General features: G+C 31.0%; 1 protein-coding gene across 6 annotated transcripts in view; it reads left to right on the top strand.

Moving 5' to 3' along the window:
- The window catches only part of LOC148622371 (S phase cyclin A-associated protein in the endoplasmic reticulum-like), a 56,183-nt gene extending 34,935 nt beyond the window's left edge, over positions 1–21,248 (top strand). For all 6 annotated transcript variants that reach the window (XM_088572235.1, XM_088572239.1, XM_088572237.1 and 3 more), the window contains 10 exons: positions 25–151; positions 408–520; positions 1,322–1,445; positions 3,545–3,765; positions 6,795–6,941; positions 11,166–11,403; positions 11,629–11,778; positions 13,442–13,633; positions 17,938–17,983; positions 19,009–21,248. In XM_088572235.1, the coding sequence (XP_088428361.1) occupies positions 25–151; positions 408–520; positions 1,322–1,445; positions 3,545–3,765; positions 6,795–6,941; positions 11,166–11,403; positions 11,629–11,778; positions 13,442–13,633; positions 17,938–17,983; positions 19,009–19,109 (1,459 nt within the window). In that variant the 3' untranslated portion in view covers positions 19,110–21,248. The remainder of the gene's footprint in view (positions 1–24; positions 152–407; positions 521–1,321; positions 1,446–3,544; positions 3,766–6,794; positions 6,942–11,165; positions 11,404–11,628; positions 11,779–13,441; positions 13,634–17,937; positions 17,984–19,008) is intronic.
- Positions 21,249–23,062: the final 1,814 nt, after the last annotated feature.

Raw genomic sequence — 23,062 nt, 5'->3', positions numbered from 1 at the left:
AAACAATATATATTTTTTTACTAGATTGAACAAGGTGAACAGGGATATTATTAAATACCTACAGAACACGGAGAAAGGTCCTTGGTCACAGAGTAGAGTGTCAGCTTTAGATAGAGCTCTTGGTGAAATAAGTCGAATTCTTGATAAAAAGGTGTGTACCTGATTTACATGACAGAGAACTTTTTACACTGATGTTGAAACATTACATTCAAATGTTATTCATGTTGGACATTCCTATATAATTGTATTATGTATTATGTATAAAGTTGAGTTGGAGGTATCTCTTTTGTGTTCTTTCTAGATTGAACACATTCATTTAGAAGTATTACCCATATCTTGCTTATTTAGTCTTGATAGCTGTTTTGAAAAAAAATAAAACTATTAATCGTATTTTCAATGTATTTCAGATACCAGCAAATCAGGCATGTCTGCGGGCACTTGGTGGGTTGAGTACTATGTCAAGAATTTTATCATTAGCTGATACAGTTAACCAAGAACTACCTCCAGTCTTACCACAGAAGTAAGTATATGTACAGTTTGACTATCTTCACTTCTTGATGACTTTAATGCAATTTTTTTTTGGTATTAAGTTCTGGATTCAAGTTACTTCGATTTGTTTTATTATATTTATGTCAAGTTGTAAAAATACACTTCCTTGGTTGAACTTCGAAAATTTCTTTAATATGAAGCAGGGGTATTTCAGTGAATTTTTCATATTTCAAGAAATTATTCAAAGAAAATGTATTCCTTTATAATTTTCAAGTGTAAAAAAATTACAGTTCAAGGATGTTTAGGAAAAAAACAAGCTAAAGTTGAAAGGTTACAGACCACCAATTCAACCAATGAGCATTTGGAACGTACGCAAAAATAGTCCTACGCAGAAATTACCCCTGTTCCTCATAGTGCTGTGAAAAAAGTTCTCATCTTATTTAAAAAATTTAAACAGTTTCTGAAAGGAAAAACATTTCTGTACATTTTATAGGTGCATTTTGCTCCTTGTGATGTGAAGCCTAATCTCCATAATGATTTTTAAATATACCCCTATCTTGTGAAAACACTGGGATTTCCCATGCTATTTATAGACCCTTCACTTCCGGTGACCAGTACTGCACTGCAAGTCTGCTAACCCCACATGCCGTTCTGAGGATTGTGAGCTGACATATGTAGAATCATGCTGATATATAGTCCTCTGCAGGTTAAAGTTAAGGTAAAGTCCAGAGAAGCCATTGAATATTGTGAAATTAGCATAGAAGCCTATGGCAAGTGGAATTAGTGGTTTTTAGCCTGAAATATGAAACTCCTATCATTAATACATTTTCAGATCCATTATACTGACATGTACTGTTCTTCGTCAAGCTTGTAAAGGTTGCTATGACAACTGTCACTACATGATGTTTAGTAATAAAGTAGGACATATCCTTGATTTACTGTGTCAAAGATTACTGGTAAGTGGGATAACAATAAAACTTGCCTATACTGAGCTTTCTTTTTATTTAACTTGTATAAAGTTTCCAGATGGTAACTTGAGAATGAATTAATGATTTTTTTTTACACTTTGCACAGTTGTTAACTATGATTAAATACAGATTTATTTTAATTTTCAGCAGAATTCAATAAGTAGTGTTCAAATCCTGAAGTTTCCAGATGATAACTTGAGAATGAATCATTGAATTTTTTTGACACTTTGCACAGTTGTCTGTGGTCATTGTCATGGTCATCGTTAACAATTTTTCAAAACTCTTCTGATCTGAATTTCTTGACCAATTAGAACCAAACTTGATATGAATGTTACTTGGGGTATCCTGCATAGAAATGATTATGGGATTTTATATCCATAAAAAAACATGGCTGCCTTTACTAAAATAGAACATAGGGATCTGACAGTATTTTTTGGCATATATCTTCAAAACCATTGGGTTTAGCCAATTCTGATATGGGGAAATAGTGTTCAGCATGATGAGTACTATCTGGGGTCAATTTTCATTTTAGTCTGTTAAGTTTTGTTGGAATTATTGCCCTTTTTCCTTGTTTTTTTTTTCTGTTTTTGATGTTATTTCTTTAAAAAATCTTTTCCTCTGAAACTAATTGATCATTTGGAACCAAACCTGGTATGAATGTTCCTTGGGGTATCCTGCATAGAACTGACAGGGGGATTTTTTATCTGTTCAAAAGCATGGCTGACATTACTAAAAATAAAACACATAGAGGTCAGTCAGAAGTTTTTAGCATATAGTATCTCCAAATCTGTTAGGTTTAGCCAAATTCTTTCAATTGCTGAAATGATCCTAATTATAAGGCCTACACAAGTCTCCGAGGGGGCAAAGTTGTCTGATGACTCCTTGTAAGAGTTTTTTGCCCTAGAAAGATAAAAAGTGATGTTTTTTTTTACAGTTTTCAGCCAATTGCTGAAATGATTCTTATGATAAGTCCTACCAAACTCTTCTTGTGTCAAAATTGTTTGACAACTACTTAAATTTATTGCCCTTGAAAGGCAAAGTAAAACCAGGTGAGCGATTCAGGCTCCTAGGAGCGTCTTGTTAACATTTTGCCATCCCCTTTTTACACCATTTCACTATCATTTGGCAGAGTATTTCTTTATCTTTCATTAATGCATAAATTTTTAAAGATTTTAAGACCAATGTAAGAAGACATATCACAAAGGAAAATATGAATTTCTCAAATTTGTCTCCCTTTGACCACAAACAATTTTATGTTATACTATTGGAGGCAGTTGCTTATAAGCACTGAGTATTATCTGATCCTTAGTTGTCTTACCAAATGTCAGATAGTAAAAATTGACTTATTTGATGGGGCAAACATTGTAAGTGATTTTTGGTGCAGTGTGATATCAAATGCATGTTCTCTGGGACTTAGTCATTTTTCACTATATGAAAAGATAAAGAATTTCTTTCACAAAAAAATCAGCTTCAACTGGATAGATTGATTTCTGTTTGGTGTTTGGGTTTATAAAGAATGAGCATAGTGTACATAATTTTTGGTGCCGTCTGGTATAAACTTCCTGTACAGTTTGGGTATTCCTAGCATGACAACATGTGCAACTTTAATATTTTAGTAGTATTGAAATTGAACTTTTTTAGACAGGTAATTTGGTAAAGGTTCATTATTGCTGTTTTATGTATTTTACATTTTACATTTTTCTTAAATGTTGACTTTCTGTACATATCTGAGAGACTTCTGCTAATTTGACCATTCTCTCTTATGTAAATTCTCCTGTTCATGAGAAGGAAATCTCTCACTGACATGTTGTTCTATTTCTATCCACAATCCTGATATATAGATTTTTTGCATCATTGAAGTTCAGACATAATTGTTATGTTTTGAGGCTGTTTGGAACCTACCAAATCACCTAAAGTTATTTATAGTCTATTATTGACCTTCTAAAGACATTATGTATGAAGTGTGTTTCAATACATGCAAGACGAATGGCTAATGGCAGCTGTTGTTTAGGGTAATATTATTTGTCCTTTTTGTTGTTTAAGCACTCAAGATATCTTACTGTATTCTTTTCTGTTTATTTCTGCAGATCATGATGCCTAATGACCAGATCCTGTCTAATTCTTCGTCCAGTAGTCAGCCTACATCTCTACCGTATGATGCAGTGGCTGTCAGTCTTCTACAGCTTCTGTCGACAATCCTGTCTTGTCTGGCCAAACACAATCCGTCCCTAGTCACTAGTGAAGCTTCAATGGAGAGAATGAGTAGCACTGGAGATGCATTTATGAGCAGAGGCAATGATATGATCAGGTAAGTTAAATATTATGTACTTTTATGATAGAACTGGTAATTTAAATATTGTTTCATGCATTTATTTTTTGTGAGTTTATCACCTTAGTTTGCTTTTAATTTTGGTGATATCATGAAAAATCCTTCAATAATATATATACTTATTTTATAGATAGCAGTGTTTTATTGAATGTTCCCTATGTAATAAACTTTGATAATTCACACTGTGAAATAAATTTGGTAATTTCACTCTCATGCTTTCTCCCACCAAAACATCACAACTTTGATATCAATCCACCAATCACAGAATTTTAAATTCATGTTGAACATATCGATAAATTATTAAGAAAATCTATATAATAAATAGGATAATCAATTGGTTATCATGTATAACTAAAATATTATCACTGGTGCCAAGAATGCTTGAGGATTTAAATTGTGCTTGGAACAAGTTCTGCATACTCGTTAAATCTAGGGGTTCTCAGGCACACATGATAATATTTTGGTTATTCACTCTTTCCAATTAATTATCCTATTATGACTCAACTTTAAAATTTACTTAAAACTACTGATAGTTTTTCATGGTTACTGGTATGTCAAACCAGAGAAATTAGTTCCCCAACTATAGGATACAAGAATGTAATTATTCCCATTGCTGTCTTCGTGTGGGGTCCCCACTTCCACTAAAATCTTAAAGTAGATCTGGGTGAATTTTCTCCAATCTAAAGCAATGTTTCCAAAATACACCCCTATAAATAAAAACAACTATTTCATTCGCGTTTTTGCCTTTCATTTGAACCTCAAAAAGGGGGTTACTTTTTCAAACATTAATTCTCAGTAGCAACCCTTAGCCTTAAATTGCCCCATAAAATACTTATGTATGGGCTGTTAGCTTCTAAATTAGGTATTTTATACAATTTTTCCTTGAAAATATAATTTTTATTATCCACTTATCATAAATATTTCTGGATCTTCTCCTGGGCTTAATCTTGGGATAAAGATTGGCGGAATACAGAGGAGACATATTTGTGCTAATATAACCTGTAGTTCTGTGGTAAGCATTAATTCTGAGTTACCTCTCTTAGGCAGGAAAGCTCATAGTAATAAAACAAAACTGATTGTTGTCAGATGTTTATTTTTAAATCCTTAAGTGTAATATATGTAGGAGAGAATATTTGTTCAGTCTAATCCTTTCATTTATACTTCACTAAATTGTTTTATGTATGAATCAGCAGTGATTTATCCCTTTAAAGAAAACTTTATTTCTCAATTTTTCAAAAACTTACTTTAGACCCCTGCGATAAAAAAAGTCAGATGCCCTGTTTTGTTTAGTCTGTTCATCCATTTATCCATGCATCTGTCCATAAAAAAGTGTGTAAACAACCTCAGTATAAGGAATGTGTCCCATACTAGGGCAGATGACCATTTGACCTTCAGGTCAAATTTTGTGGGTCTTTTGGGTTTTTGTTGTTGTAAATGCTCCATGTGCTGTAACTTTATTGTCTCATAAGATAGGCTGTTGATTTTTGACTTGTGAGTAGACAACCTCAAGACAATGTGTCACATACCAGGGTTGGTCAACTTTGACCCTGGTATATATATGAAAAAAAAAACATTTTTCCATATCAGTCTGAAACATGTTTCCATATAAGAGGTGGTAGTAGGTACCTTCACCCTTCTAAGCTACTAATAGGTACATCCAGAATTTTAAAATTTCACACATTTTGATGAAATAAAGTGATGAAAAGTTCTTCCTACAAAACCAAAGATACCTGTATTATAAAAAAAATGATGGAACCCTTGCATATGATATAAGATGAATAGAAAGAAACTGACAGCTGAAATGATTCTTATGGTAAGTCCTACCAAAGTATTCTTGAGTAAAAATTGTTTGACAACTCATTGTTAAATGTATTGCCCTTTAAAAGTACAATTAAACCATGTGAGCAATTCAGGCTCCTTCTTGTTTTTTTGTAGGATTCATCTTTTTCTCTTGGTGTTTTAAGTGCAAAGTTTGTTCCAGTTATGGTTTCTCTTGGTTTAAAAAAAAGCTGTTAAACTTTATTCAAAATTTGGCATGCAAATTAATTTGTAAAAATTACCCCAAAATAAAGAAGACAAGCAAGCCCATGTCTTTTGAGTGTCTTGACTATTCTTTCTTACATGTATATACATCTCTAAACTTTGGAACATTACTTTTAAATAAAATGTATTAGGAGAAGATGATATGAAATGCCAAAAAAAAAAGACAGATTAGGTAGCCTCTATGGGTTATATGAAATGTTTCTATGCCTGTCAAGTATTTATCTCTTTATCCAGAAACTGATAGGGAAATAGAATTTGTTCTAAGCTGCTAATGATGTATTACATAGCCATTGTTTCTTGTATAAGCAGCTTTACTTTACACCCTAAACATCTCCTTAGGAGTCTTGGGGGTATAGTTTGCCTACTGTGTTTGGGCAACATTAACAAGTATTAAGATGTAAAACTGTAATTGATGGGTAGGATTATCTTTAATTTATTACTGCAACAGACTTTTCATTATTCTTTAAATGGTAATGATCTTCTAAACTCTTAATATGATGTCCTGGGAGCTATAATTACATTTCTCTTACCATTGTTCTGCAGATTAATGGTGTGTGTAAACATGGGGGATCTATGAAGTCACATTATTATTTAATCATAGAAATATTGTTCTTAACATTTCCTTTGCCTCTTTGCTATTACGGGTACATGAATTTAAAAAAAAATTTTCATAGAATATTTAATACATTTGTATTTGAATTAATACCATGATATTTGAACTTATTATCATTTCTTACTTTGATGAAGAAACTTGATATGATTTTAGTGAGTATTAATTTTTTGTTCTATAGGTCAAAGTTGAATGTACACTACTTTGTTCAATATTTTCACATTACAATACTTTGGTCTTAGAAATGCTGTCTGATAGATTAATTATGGTTTTATCACTTATATTTGAAGAAAAAATATGAAAGGTTGTTTAAATACAACAAAAACCCTCTTGACTTTAGTTTATTTCATTTCAGTTATATGATCAGTATTGGTGTTGTGGACAAACTGACCCAGTATTTCAGAAGTGTACAAGGTCCTATACATGACGATAAAGATGCTGCTGAATTTCTCCAACATGGTCTTGGATTGTTAGTGGCAGTCACCAAGTTCATGTCTAAAAGGTTATTATTTATTTTGGTTTGAGAATGTACACTTAAATATTTATTTATCTTGTATATAAAAATAAAGCTTTTGTTGGCCTGATAATTCCTGCTTGTATGAATAATCTAGGGCTGTAACTTTGTACACAATAAATGGTAGTATGGGACAGGATAGAGGATCAAATTAACGATATATGTCATAACAAATCAATATTATAGAACGTCTCAGAATGTTTATTACTGTCAAACCTGCTTTAGCAAGCACCTATATTCAACAATAACTTGTCTTAAAAGACTATGATCATTATAACCCTATGTATTGCATTCTCTGTAAAATTATCCTGTATATAAAGTCTATCTTCTAGAGGGACCATGATTTTACTCTTCTATATAGAAAGTCATGTATGATGGGTTTGACTGTTCTTAGATTAACTTGCATTTGTTATGGTGGTGGGTCATGAATAGACATCCTCCAAGCCATCTCAATTTTACTTTGTTCCATTAGAACGTGTGTTTTGTGGTCTCCTATTGTCAGAAAACTGGTCCTAACAGAGGGATCTGGCCTGGGTTTCATGAAAATCTCAAACTGAGATTTTCCTCTAGTCCTTCCTCAACTCAAATTTTGACCAATCAGATCACTTGTAACTGACTTTTAGGAAAAACGTAGGATTTGAGGAAATTTTCAACTTAAGATTTTTTTATGAAACCCAGGCCTGATACGATAACCTTACCGTTACAAATTCTGACTGATTATTTTATTGAAATTGTAAGATATACATGAAGCATGCTTCCTTTTGTCTGATAGTTTGTCTTCAGGACTCTTGACGTACGGATTTAGAGGAGTATAGTAAGATAATCTTGCCCATCCAAATTTCGACTTATCATTTTATTTATATCAAGATACATATGAATCATGCTTCCTTTGTTAGATATCAAACTGTATATCTTAGGTCATTGTTTGTATTGTAATATTATTTCTATGTTTACAGTAAAGAGGACCTTGTTTCTCACTACTATACTAAATGTACCTAAAGTCAATAATTGTTTGATAAAATTAACTTGATTTTTTTTTCAAGAAAATTAAGAACTGAAATGTTGTGAAGAATGAGTTTTAATGTGCAAATGTGATGCTCTGGATTTAAAAATCTAAATATAGCTCTGTGTGCTTCCTTGTGTCCTCTGTAGATAGTCCCATAGGTCTGTCATTGTTGGTGATAGAAATATAACATTATCACAACAACCATTACTCTGTAATTTTCTGTAGAGCTATGGAACCCATTTGAGTAGTCATATTTTATTTAAAGCTGATTATGTATGGCCAGGGAATTGACCATTTTTAGATTTGAAAACTGATTTTATGGCTATCAGATTCTTGAACAGATGGGTGCAGCATTTAAACACTGTAATTATGATGTTTGGTGTTAGTAAAACAATATTTTTGATAATCAAGTAAAAGGTTATTGTGTGGAAGTGTCATAGATATGAATCCCAAATCAATTATGATACTAGGTGCAACTGTTTCAGTAGGAATAAGGAGATGCTATTAGTATGCAAACAAATGATTACTGAAATGACTCAAACATTTATTATAGAATTTTTTATACTTGTCAGCTGCGTTAAAAAGTATGGAAGAAAATCTGTACGATAGGATTTTTCACTTTTTTTTGTAAAATTAATTATGATTTTAAAACTATCATAACAAGTGCCAAAGGTTAACTTTTTATTTTTATTTTTATTTTTTAAAATAAGAATTTCTCAGCAGGCATTATCACATATATATGAATTAATAATACTTTTAAAAAGAGTTTAAGAATTGTAAAAAAAAATATCCTCCTCATTCAATTTTACATGCATGCAGTTATTTCATAAAAAAGGATCTTAAAGATTTAATTAAATAAACGTTAAAAAAAATTGTATGTATATATACATATACAATTTGTTCACAGAACTTGATGAGATATAAGAGTACTTTGCTATTAATATGGACGATGTACTGTTAAAAATAAAACATAATTGACTACCAGTGTCAGCAATATAAAGTACTGCTAGATTTCACTATTGTTTATCAAATATTTGACTTGTATTCCCTTTCTATGATAGGCAATTTATTTTGTGTGTATAATTAAGAATTGGATTGACGGACTCAAATAATGCTAAGGCTTACAAATATGATGTTATTAACTTAGATTTCCATGGATGTGTTACTTAACAGTGCTTAAGCCTATCATTTCTGCGTTCATTTGATTATAGAAGAAGACATTTCATTGATTCATTTCCGAGATTTAACTATGGGATGCCATTTTGATAAATACATTTATGATTAAATATGATTTGGCTATTGATGAAAAAGAATGGTTAGAGGAAAATATAGAAATATAATAGTATTGTGAGTGTGTTATTATCTTAGTGGCTAATTCCCACTCTAGGAGACAGACATATAATTCTGATAAATGGATTATTTACAGTTTGGTATTTTAAATTGGTGCTTTTATTTAATTTTTCTCTGCCTATTAGTCTGGATAGTAATTTATTTGGTCATAAATGGAAGCAGATATTGTGAAAGTCATATCCTCAATGTTAGTCTGGAAGCTAATGATAAAAAATGTTGTAATAGAATTAAAGTTATTTAATTTTTTATTAGAGACTAAAACAATAAGTGAATAGTCTAGAAAATCAAAAATGTGTTGTTTTTTTTTTATTGTGAAACATATGAATATGACTGAAAGAATATTTTAAAGTTTTCAGAAATGGGGCTTAATTCACTTTGTATCATAAAATTTATAACTTTTCTCAGAAGAATTTTATTCTATATGCTTAGATTTTTTTGAAAACAGTTCCCTTTTATATCATGACATTCAGTTTTTTTTTTCACAAAAATAGGAAAAATTGCTTTTCAAAGAGTTTTATTAATTTGTTAATGTACATTAATTACAGACTACGCATAAAAAACATGATTTAAAAAAAAAAGAACAAAACATGAAAACAAGGAGTTCAACTCTTAACTCTGACTTTTATTGAGAAATTTGCATCATCATAATATCATCAAACATAGAGATTGTTCTATAGCATGTTTTATAACATTGAAGATGTAAAAACAGAAGTTCACCATTAGCCTCATATTCATGATCAGGTGGTATCTTGAAATCATCATATGACTTTTATGTTCCTGAAAACATTGATAAAACCATTAACGGTAGGGGTAATTAAATCATAGTATAGAAAAAAAATAACCTGTTAGCGGTGCAGCTACAATGTATTGTTATTACATGGAAATATTTACAGAGTTTTACATCTTGACATTAAAAAAGCAAGATATGAAACTGAAATCTTCGTGTTAAAAATATGCTTAATACTTTTTAAAAAAATTAGTTTTCAAACTTAACCTATGATTTTGAATTCACTTTTCAAGAAATTATCCAGTAAATAAATTAGCCCACCTGTTCATAATTTGCCTGAAATAAAAATCAATTTCTAACTTGAAAGATTGTTAACTATTGTAAGAATGACAGTCATTAAGTTATATTTAAACAACCAAACAAATGATTAGATGAGGAAAACAGTTTAAATGTCAGATAATGGACCACCTGTCTCTGTACCATCTGTACATATCATATGGTAGACCACCATGATATAACATGACTTTATTTGGTTAATTGTTAAAAATATTCTGTAATTCATAAATTGTATAGAATAAATAAGGGTATTTTTTGTTTGTTTGTTTGTTTGTTTTTTTTGGTTTTTTTTGTTTTTTTGGGGGGGAGTGTGCTTCCCATAACATAAATGAATAGATATTTTCTTTCAAAACTTTCTTATAATGGCCCCAGTGTGATACTTAAGGTAATATATATAGATATTCAGTAGTTGTCTCTCTTTGGCTCAATTTTTATGATTAGTACATTTTTCACAATTATAAAATAGGACATTGCTGACATTACACACTTAACCAATCATGATTACAGTGTGATGGTACTGTTGGTGTATTCTAATCAAATTAATTTCATATAGCCTTCTGCTTAAAAAATATAGCACTGTAAGCAATTTATAACTGCCTGTTATTTTGGTCTAGAGTTATTCAGGTAGCCTTCAAAGTTGTTGTTATTATTATAACCCCTGAGTGTAGAATTAATGAGGAAGTCCTCAAAGTGTTTATTTCTATTATAACTCCTGAGGATACAGCTTTCTTGACATATTGTCCTTCTATCTTATTTCCTTTAATCTGGCTGACTTTGTCTCACGTTGTTGTAGAAATAATGCCATATTTGAGAAGAAGAAACAAGAAGATCCAACTCAACTGATCAACACATTTGAAGTAACAGAACTTGTGGGTATTGTGTCATTATTGTATGGTATGCTGCTACATTCTGGTGCCCCTAGCAGGAGTGACACACCCCCTCCAGAAATGCCCCAAGCCACACTCCAAGTCACTATTACTGGATTGAAGATGCTCAACTATATGGCTGTACTTAACTTGGATATGCTACAAGTAATAAATTTATCAATAAATGATGTAGTGTGTTAGTGGAAAAGATTGTATGAGGCTGTGACAAAAGTTTCCAGAAGATTTTTCTCTTCTTATCCAACAGTCAAATGATGCATATTTTGTAATTTTAAGGAAAAAACGGAGAAACAACTAAAAACCATTGTATTTTTTATGCCTATAAATTAGACGAAAACATATTCCACTGTCTACCTTTCATTTTTTTTCCAGAAAACTCTTGGAGAAGAGGGATCATCATTAGAGTTCAGACATATAGCAAGCTATTCTATGTGGTATTGCGTTCATCATCAGTGTGAAGATTTACTCCATGAAGTCATACTCTGTGTTGGTTATTTTACAGTGTTGAACCCTGACAACCAGGTAAATATTAACTGTGTTGAATCCCGTGCTGATCTTTTTCCTAACATCATAAACGGCAGAAAGTTACAAGATTTGTTAATACTAAAAATATGTACATGTAACTTGAAAAACTTAAACAACATTGGGAAGATATCCATTACCGAGTTCAGTGTATGAGGAAATAGTCATTTTGTTTAGCATGCATTGAAAGATATAAATATAATGATTATGATTTAAGTACATTAGAATCGCATTTTAATTAAATTTCTTTTTTGTTTTTGTAACATATTAAACCTAATAGTAGCAACACTGACAGTAGAATGAAACTGTTCGAAATACTTTAAACTCCTTGGTTCTGACTGCTAAGTGCTTTGCAAGATATAATTGTTTTTTTTTATCTTTTTGAATTAATCTGTGATTTCCATTTTTTTTATCCTGGTAGTATAGCTAGAATCACTTATCTAAACATGTTAAATAAGAGTTATAAACAGTACTATGATTTTTAGAATTTTCATTTTACATGTTTTGTACTATAATACATTTATGTACCTTTATTCCAACTATATTTTTTTATGGGGACACTCAATTTATAAGTTATCAATGTCTCATAATAAAGTTTTTTTATAGCATAGTAGACATCAAACTATTGAAAAGTGTAAAGACACACATTCATTTATATTTCCTGGTGATATTTCTAAATTGCAATGTGAAATGTAATACAGCATACATAATATTTGTGGAGATATGGACAAATTTAGCTTGGTTACCAAAGGACCAAGTTTAATCAATTTTTAGCACTAATCTTTATTGGTTTTCCCAGTTAGATCAAATCTCTGTTACTCCCATATGATTTGGATAGACATTTCCAAGGAAAAAAAGGTGCAATATAAATCAAGCCATTTGTAAGATTATGGCTTGGTTTCCTTGAACACCATCCACAAACAAGTAATTAACTTAAAGTCTAAAACTGAAAAGAATGGCTACTATTGCATACTTAAAGAATTTGATGAGCCCTGTAGTATACTTAAGAGCATTAAAGAGAGGATTGTCTTTCTGTTTGGGGAATGGAGTGGTAATAAAATGTGATTTTAAAATCTCATTATTGTCATAATGGAGAATAATTTAGTATTCAGAACATCAGATTTGACAGTATTTCAATGTTATTGTCTTAATGTTATTAATAAAGAATCTCTGTAAAAAATAACTAAACATGATAAAACCATATCTTTCAAAACATTCATTTTCTCCCATTTCTCATTTCTTCCCTGTTGTGAATTGGTACAGTGTTTTTACCCTCTGTGAAGAGAGGTATACACACTCCCTTTTGAAATTTTTTTTCATATGACCACAAAAAAAAAAATTGTGTTGCATAATGGTATGGCTCTATCATTGTTTGTATTGTTGTCAAGTGTCTGTAGACAATAATATAACTGTATAGATTTTATAGCCAAACCATTGCAGTAAGACATGGCTTAAATTTTTTAGGGTTGTGTCTTAAACTGTTTAGGAATTAGGGGCCAAAAGAGGCCTTTTACTTCTGGTTTAAATTTGGTACATTTGTACCGAATTTAAATTTGTCCAATTTTATTTAGATTTGTCTTAGTAATTGTAGTAGATTTACATAGTGTAGATTTAGGTTATTTTACATCAGGTGTGTAACTCCATCATTGTATTTCCATTATAGGTTGTGATACAGTCTGGGCAGTCCCCTACCATTCTACAACAGATGTGTTCTTTACCATTCCATTACTTCAGTGATCCAAAATTGACCACTGTACTGTTCCCCACACTTATAGCTTGTTGCTATAACAACCAGTCTAACAGAGAAATCCTTGAACAAGAGCTGAGCTGTGTTCTTCTGTCTAATTTTATCGAGGTTAGAATTTTACATTGTATTTCATTAACTGTGGTGAATTCATGGGTATCAATTTCTGCACTAATAATAGTATTTCATTAATTAAAAAAATGTTGATTACATATCAGTTGAAATTTCCATATCATTGGGAATTAGAATAAGAGGTTTGAAAAATCTATAGCAGTCATGAATACAAGTATCGAGCAAACAATGGTACCTGCACATGTTAGGCCATGCAACATGATGCTTTGATATATTGGTTTAACATCTACCTGTTAGTCACTGATAAAGTTTGCTTTCAATAAAGAACTTAGATCACACAGTATGTTTACCGTAAAACTTGGCTTTTTATGAGCAACTGGGTGGATGTTTCTAGAAAAGCAGAGGATGCTTACCCTACCGGTGCACCTGGTCCGTGCTTCCAGTTTTTAGTGGAGTCCAAGTTGCTCATTTGCTTTTGTTACTTTTTATGTATGATTTTAGTTACTTTATGTTCTTTGTTGTGTATGTCTGTTTTCCATGTCTGGTCTTTGTCCCTGGATTACATTCTTTTGATTACTGCTATAACCTTGGTTCCCTTGATTACTCTTTCAATAAAGAACATAGACCACAAAATATTTATTAAAAATGAAATATAAAGTTGCTGAGTTAAAAAAAGAGTTGGTTTCAAAGATTTTAACTGAGAATGACTTTGTATAAAGGGTACAAACCATTTATGTCACTGTCATAGGCTCCCATGCTTATTTCACTAAGTTCATTGTGTTATGGAGCTACTACCTTGAGTTGAACCTGAAGAAGTCTATATATCACATTAAAGCTGCATATTTACACTAATAGACCTGAAAATATCATATAGGGTTTACTACCTTGCACTGAGACACTGGCTCCTAGTAGACAGTGAGCTAAAAATAGAATGGGAATTCCCCTACATTTCACAAAAAGGGGTCTTCATGCAGAACTCATAAAAATATTTAATTCATTGAATTACAGTTACAATTTCATATAAAAATAAAGAAAATATAAATTAGTGGTATGTAACCTAAACTACTATTTGTTTTTTTTTTCATTTCATATTTGAAATGTTAAGAAATGGAAATGATAAATTGGTACTAATTAAAAAAAAAAAAAAAATAGAATACTTCCAGAAATCAATTTGCCTCAATTTAATTTTAATTTTTCACTTTGAAATACACTGTATTACTTCTGCAAAGTAAATTGAAACTTAAAAAAAAAACAATACACAAATTTATGAACAATGTAAACATCATGTATTTAAATTCTTTTTTTAATAATGCTGTAATATTACAACCATAATGATAAAATCTTGTCATTTAACCATTATTGGAATAAATAGTTATCTGATGTCTGAAAAAAATATTGTATCAGTAAGTTCATGCAATAATTTCTAAATTTAAAGTATTTTATTATTCATTGATTGCACTTTATGGTTAAACCACAAAACAAACTCCACTTTTTATGCAAGGAATCCAAATTGTAAAGCAATTTGGCAGAATATTGATTTTGAGGAAAGTTTTAAAATTATAATTTTTAAAAGCAAAGGACTTTAATGTACAGATGATTTTAATCCTTACAATATGTATTTAGTATTAGCATTGATTTTCTTTCAAGATTTTTTCAATAGAATTTCAATTTGAAATTCTTGGAATTTTAACGAGTCAATTTTCACATTAATATTGAGTTAACGAAAGTTGATTGAGTTGAAATAGTATTTGACAGGAAATATACTCTTATGAATTTTGTATAGATTCTGAATGTATATGGTATTAGTAGGGGGCTAGACAAATAGAGAAGATGCGTTATCATTTAGTTACAAATTATGTATAGACAATTTTTAATTGTTTTTTAAATGTGTCATCTTTTAATATAAATATTTTAATTTGCATTTGTTTAGAGTAATGCTTAACTTTATTAGTTCAATGAAAAGGATGGTCACTCTCGTCTTTGCTTTTAACTTGAAACTACTTTCATACTTTTGTCTTTATTGTTCTTTCAATAATGATTTACAAAATTAGAATGTTCACTAAGTACGTTTGGAAATATCCTACAAGTAATACTTCATACTGGAAGTTTCTTGCAAGTCAAATGACACATATTTTAAACACATTTACTTGATTAATCAATGGTGCCATAAAATCTGACTTGCAAGCTCAAAAGTTTCTCTCAAGGTTGACTTGCCAATTTAAAATTTTTAAGTGCTAGCACACAGAAGTAATATTAAGCATGTAATAGGAGATTTGGTATGATTACAAATAAAGATTGTCATCCACCAAATGCCAAGCAAAAACAATAAACTTCTACAGATCATCAAACCATAAAGCAAGCTGTGAATGGCCCCAAAATAATTGATGTGTAACTATTCATAAAAGACAAAAATCAACCTAATCTATAGACAAATTGTAAAACAAATAACAGTTTACATAAAAAACAACTGGATTTTAGGTTCCTGACAGAACAGGCATATAAAGTATGTGGCAGGGTAAAACGTGTTATTAAGTGCTCACCACCCCCCCCCCCCCCCCCACCCCCACCTAACCTGGGAAAGTGGTGAGAAAATACAACAATAAAAATCTGTCAAATTTGATTTAACTCTTGAGAGTGATGCAGAATACAAACACCTTAAGAAATAGGCCAAAGACAACAAACTGTATCTACCTTGAAACAATACTCAATGTTTCTGTAAGCTAGTTCAAAATGCAAAAGCAACTGATCAGCACACCTAGATTTCTCAGACAAATGTCACCCTAATCCTGTCTTACGTATTTTAGCTCATCTGGCCTATGGCTATGTGAGCTATTGCCATTATTTGGTGTCTGTCAGCATAAACAATCTCTGTTCCTCTGAAACCACTGGACAATTTAGATCCAAACTGGGTATGAATGTTCCTTAGGGTATTCTGTATAGAACTGATATGGACATTTTTGATCCGTCAAAAAAACATGGCTGCCATGACTAAAATAGAACATAGGGGTCAGACAGAAGTTTTTTTGCATATATCTTCAAAACTGTTAGGGTTAGCAAAATTCTGACCATGTAAAAGTGTTCTAAATGATGAGATCTATCTTGGTTTGAATTCTTGTGTAAATTTGTTAAGCCATGTTGGAGTTATTTCCCTTTTTCAATGTTTTTTCCTTGTTTTTAATGTTATTTCTTAAACAAATCTTCTCTTCTGAATTAGGACCAAACTTGGTATGAATATTCTTTAGGGTATTATGCATGGATCTGATGTGGTGATTTTTCATTAAAAAATAAAGTAAAAAAAAACATGGCCACTGCTACTAAAAATAGAACAAAGGGGGTCAATCATAGGTTTTTCTCATTTATCTCCAAAACTGATAGGTTAAGCCAAATTCTTTCAATTGTCAAAATTATCCTTATTATAAGGCCTTCAAAAGTCTGCATTGGATCAAAGTTGTGGAACAAATCCTTGTTAGAGTTACTGCTCTTGAAATGTGAGAAATGATGTTTCATTACAGTTTTCAGCCAATATCTTGAAAACTATCTTAGACAGAAAGAAACTTTTAATTGCCAAAATGATCCTCATGATAAGGCCTACAGAAGTCTGCAATGGATCAAAGAAGTCAGATGACTCTTTGTTAGAGTTATTGCCTTTGAAGGAGAAAAATGATTTTTTAGCAGTTTTCAGTCAATATCTTAAAAACTTTAAAAGATAGAAAGAAACTTTTATTTGATGAAATGTAAAAAAAAAGTCCAATCAAAGTTTTGTTTTTTTGAGTCAAAATTGTCTGACAACTCCTTGTTAGAGTTATTGGCCTTTAAAGGCAAAAATTTAACCAGGTGAGCTATTCAGGTTCCTGGGAGCCTTTTGTTTAGTACAAGCTCCCACAAGAAAAAGGACTGTTGGCCAAAACTGGTTGTTTTGCCTTATTAGCAACATCTACCAGATTCAGTCTCTGGTATTTGATAGGCTTTGGCTAGGGATCAAAACCTCAACCTACAGTGGATAAATATCCTCTGAATCCAACCACCCTGGATAAAATGACAACCAAACCCTGTTCAATTCATCCTGGATGTGGTAATTACAACACACTTTAAACCTATCAACCCTGGACCAAATACTAACCAGAAACCTCTAAACCTATCAACCCTGGACCAAATACTAACAAAACCTCTAAACCTATCAACCCTGGACCAAATACTAACCAGAAACCTCTAAACCTATCAACCCTGGACCAAATACTAACAAAACCTCTAAACAAAAACATCTTAGCCTATCAACCCTGCTGTATGATCTCCCAACGATGCCACCCTGTATTAGATACATAATAATATGGATTTTCTTTCAGGAAAAGCAGTTAGAAAATCAACAATCATCTTTATTTACAAAGAAAGGTAAGTTAAAGGCAATGTATTTTTAACTATTTTTTTTTTTAGAGAACTCTAATTTTAATACCATAACCAGAGGAAAATGACTTAAATAAGTAAAATATTTTGTTTTATTTTCTGCTTATGATAATGCAAACTATTTAAGTCAAGGAGTTATATGTTTAATTGGTCTTTGTACCCCTTTATATTTAGTAAAGGGATGAAAAGAGAAATGGTTTCTTTTTTCTTTTTGATAAATTACTGGATGTTAGTTTTCCAAGTTACATACACACCTAAGGTTACTGGTTTTACCACCAACTTTGATTTGAATTGATACCTTCCCTCTTTTAAACTTGCTGACAGTTCTTGTGTTGTTCAAGTTGACTATGAGAGTTATTTCTATTGAAGTAGACATGATTTATCCATCAATTTATTTACTTATGTCATGATAATACCTTATTAAAATGTCATTGGAAACCGTTAAATTTACATTTAACTCCCAAATCCTTCAAACACTTAAGATTGATCAATAGACCTTCTATTTAAGGGCTCGATATGTCAATCAAAGCTTCAGAAATGTCCTTAGCTGGCCAACAAAAGTGGGAAAGATTTATTGAGGTTTTTCTAGACAAACAGAACTGAGACTTAAAGATTTAGTAATCTCTCATAATGATACTTAATCCTTATGAAGTTCAGTAATCACCCCATGGAGCCATTGTAAGCCAGCACAAATCTTTGGGCAAACACACTGCCATAAACAGAATAGGCAAATTATAGTTTCAATACACTTAGTTCTTCTATTAGAATTTACAGTTCTCATGCGATACATTTTCCACTCAGTGGTTTGATGCATGATGTACACCTGTAGCCCAGTGGTTGGCCAACAATGTATTGTAACACTGCTAATCCTATTTCATCCTCTTGATTTATACTACTGGAAAAAATTGAACAAATGCATTAAAATTAAGATGGTGAATATGAATTAAAATCTTATGATTTTGATTATAAAACATTTTTATCCATACAAAGATAATTATAATTATATATTTCAGATAAAGATAAACCAAAAGAGGGAGATCAAAGGATGGCTTTGTCAAGTAGATTTCCACTGGAACAATGGACAACTGCTCAGGAATACTTTAAGATCTCTTAAAACCACTTTTATCTCAGAATATCTCTTCATCTGGGATGTTAACTCACTTAGAAGGCTTTCAATAGATTTAGTGTTAACTGTGGCGTTATCATTTGCACCTTTTAAAGGATTACACCATTTATGAAATTAATTTATATTGATACATGTATACATGACTGATATTTATTGTAAAATTGGTATGGATTTCAGTGGTTATAAAACATTTCTTCCAGTGCAAAAATAATTTTGTGATATTGCCATCAGGTTGAATTGTATCCCAAGTTGAGTTGATGCTTGTAATTTATTTTATGTTTGCAGAGTAAAATATGGTGTGTGGTAATTAACCTTGTCAAGTTTTCTTGGTGTTGCCACTTTCAACAATAAAAGCCCTCATGTTTTATTGAACAGTGGTGACACATTCTTAGCTGTTTGCCTCTCTAAATCTTTTTATCTAACCTTTGTCATTGGTAAGCTATCATGATGAGCATTAATATTCCAAACAGGTCAGTTAAGTAGATGCATTGTTTATAAACTAGAGGATTATTTTGTCTTCACATCATCACGGAATCAGATAGCTTACATTCATATGTCTGATATTAGTATGAGTATTGTCTTGGCTTGTCTCTTGACCTTACTTCAGGTCCTTAGGGGTTTGGTCTCTGATTTTTAATCTGGAAAGAAGTTTTATCTTAAACTTTCTATGTTTTTTTTTCCAGCAATTTTTCTGACATGACTTTACTGTTATTTGAATGACTTTTGAGATAGGTATGTCTACTGTTTGTATAAAGTAAGTAGATTACCAGATAAAAATACAATAAGATCTCCATGAAACGCCTCACAAATGTTCCTGAATCTTATCTCACTTTGTTAGATACTGGTTTCTTTCAAGTATCTTTATTATACCAGATTATACCACATTGTACCATATGTATTATAATTGTAGGTTTCTGTGATATCCCTTTATTAGCTCACCTGGCCAAAGTTCTCAGTTTGTAGCCTTCTTGTTAATGTATACTAGTAGTTGAGTTTGTTTCTATGATGCATATTTAATTTTTAAGTGTGTCCAAATTGGTCTGAGCCTTAGTCCAGGATAAGTACAAGTCAAGTACAATAAAAAAAAAGATAAAACTTGAATCTGTGTTCTTAACTTGCCTATTCTGAATAAGTTGACCAGCAGTGTATCATCTGAAAAGCAAGAAATGTGATTTTTATTTTTCGTATAGTTGTCAGTTGTATTGAAGAAAGTTGAAACACTTTTTATAATGTAATATGAGATCTTGTATATAAATAAACCTGTGTTTTGTGGTGAGTGAGGTTGTGATTTTGTGATTTTGATTACATTGTGTTTAGTGCCATAAAATTGAGCTCTATAAACATGCATTTTGATGTACTTAAATGGTGCATATCAGACATGTCACTATTTATAGAAACATATAATAGAGTACTTATCTGTGATATTTTAAGTATTTGTAAACCATTTTCTTGAAGAGTTATTTTCCATAAAACATTTTTAATTGTTGATTCTCAAGGCATTGTTTTAGATTTATATCATGTTGCATTCTATAGGCATTTCTACCATTGACCATTTCCCCCTAACATAGCAGTTGTACTTATATTCTGTCAAAACATTCATTTTGTTTGTTTTTGTTTTGTTTTCTAAATGGCATTCCATGTTCTTTCTCAGATTTTTTTTTAAAAACTTTGTTTAGTAATGTCATCTGTCATTTACAAGAGAACGATTTGTTGGCTATGTGTATTTATTTAGTAGCTATTATCGTTAGAAAAGGATCTTAGTACTGAGTGAATAATATTTGTAGTTTTTATGTGCATGTGAAAACCAAATACAAGTGGTCCTGGTCATCTAAAACCTGAAACATACTGTGCATGGGGTACGACATTTTTTGTTGATTTGTATTGTGGGAAATACCAAACAACAAATTCAAGAATCCACAAACCAACAATTTTTCTGCTATCCATGAATAAATTTTTGTTCACAGTATAGGGGATATATGTTTTTGTTATAGTTAATTATATACTCAATTTGTCATTAATATCTGTCATACATTGTACTGACTTGCGTAGTTTGAAGATCTGGTTTTGTTTGTTTTTGTATTAATTCTCAGTGTTGTCTGCTTTTATCATTAAAATGGTAAAACATAATCTTCCTTTTATCATTGGTTTGAAATTTAGCAGTGATTATTTAAGGTGACTTATCTATAATTTCTGGGCCCAAAAATTGTTTTGGGGTTTTTGATCCTTCAGGACCAAAATATCTTATGTCGCCAGTCCATCACTGAAACTTCCCTACTATTTCTGAACACTACACAAAAAATATAGTCCAAATGTAATTCCTTTGATATCAATCCATACCTCTTTTATATCCAGTAAATATGTTTCTGGCAATTATTCAGCTAAATAATATTGTATTATTTCTGCTAAGAAAATTAAGATCTAGTCTTCAAATCAACTGAAGATTTTAGGGACTCCTTTTTGGCCATGAAATATATTAAGTAATAAATTTGCATTTAGGGAATGAAGTGACAACAAGTATTAAATGTGTTAAGGGTCCATTTAACACATTAATCAGTAAAAATCTATCATTATTTAGTAGTATAAATGGATTGTAATTTAGTAATGAATGTAAATGCAAACTAACTTTTGGACAGGTTTAAAAGTTTAGAAAAAAAGTGAAATTTTACAAAATTGGTAAATTTGTGTGAAGTTGGATTCTGTTTAACTATTCATTACAGTTTATCCTTCAGAAATCTGTAGTATTGATTTACATTCAGTTTATATGTATTAGGAAAAACAGCTCTAAATAATATGAAAAATGCAATGTATGATCAGTTTTAGTTTACATCATGTATTCTTTGAAATTTTGTTCGTACTTCAATTTCCCCAAGATTAAAAAACTTCTAGTGCTAAAAGCACTTTTGATTTTATTTTTTTAATGAAGATATATATTTTGTAACCAATGGTATCTGCAGTGGTTCACGCTCCAATAACCTTTAGGCTACTGGAGTAATATGTTTCTTCAGAGAATACTAGTTTCATTCAGTGAGCTTTTATGTTGCATTTAAAGGTCATTCAACCAGAATGTTCCTATTTTATAAAATAAACTTAAAAGTTGTTTGGACAATTTCACATTTTATACAGACATTTAGTTTTTAAAAACCTATGGAACTTAAACATTTTGATATTTGATCGTGGTCTCCATGGATAGTTATTGATAATTTTTCTCCGAACATGTTTCAGTTACCTGATATGGGAACCGACTACAACTGGCAACCATTATTATCTTTTTACAGTGTGAATAGTGCTCGTAAATTGTTATACGTTTTGTTTTTAATTCAACACCTTAATTTATTTGTATTGGATGCTTTCATGAACGATTATGATTTATTTCATCCAAGAACTATTTCCAAGTAATTAGATTCCAATATTAGATGCAATACCTCGTCAACGTCATTAATACACAGGGTCATTGTTAGTAATAGCGTATTCACAACATATTCACAATTGGTAATTTTTACCTCCATTTCGTATTTATTTATGACAATGTAATAATTGCTATGTGTATTCAACCTCCAACCGAGTTAGATGATATCAAGGTCCAAACAGGTAAAATCAATGTAACTTTTGTCTATTGTTTAACTGAATCAATTGGAAGATGTCCTAGATTATTTTAAACGAAATTCCATCCCGGACGTTCGTAAAATTAATTGATTGTCAAATGAACTCATTCATAGAAAAAATATTTGCTTATTAATGACAGATTAATGCAAATATTCCAGTTTGTTAAAGGAGAATGACCTTGCGTTACCACTGTTCAAATAATACAAATTAAAAGAATTGTGTCAATGATGCCACGAGTAGTTGGAAACCGTTTTTCCTATCGACGACCAAGAACGGGGACCGTCGTTACACCAATCAGATTGAATGTTTCGGAAAAAACTTTTTGTATGTGTATTCAC

The sequence above is a fragment of the Perna viridis genome, chromosome 3 (genome assembly GCF_037379345.1).
Source record: "Perna viridis isolate PV_CMFRI_1.1 ecotype Kerala chromosome 3, ASM3737934v1, whole genome shotgun sequence".
NCBI lineage: Eukaryota > Metazoa > Mollusca > Bivalvia > Mytilida > Mytilidae > Perna > Perna viridis.
This window is presented reverse-complemented; position numbering and strand designations above follow the sequence as displayed.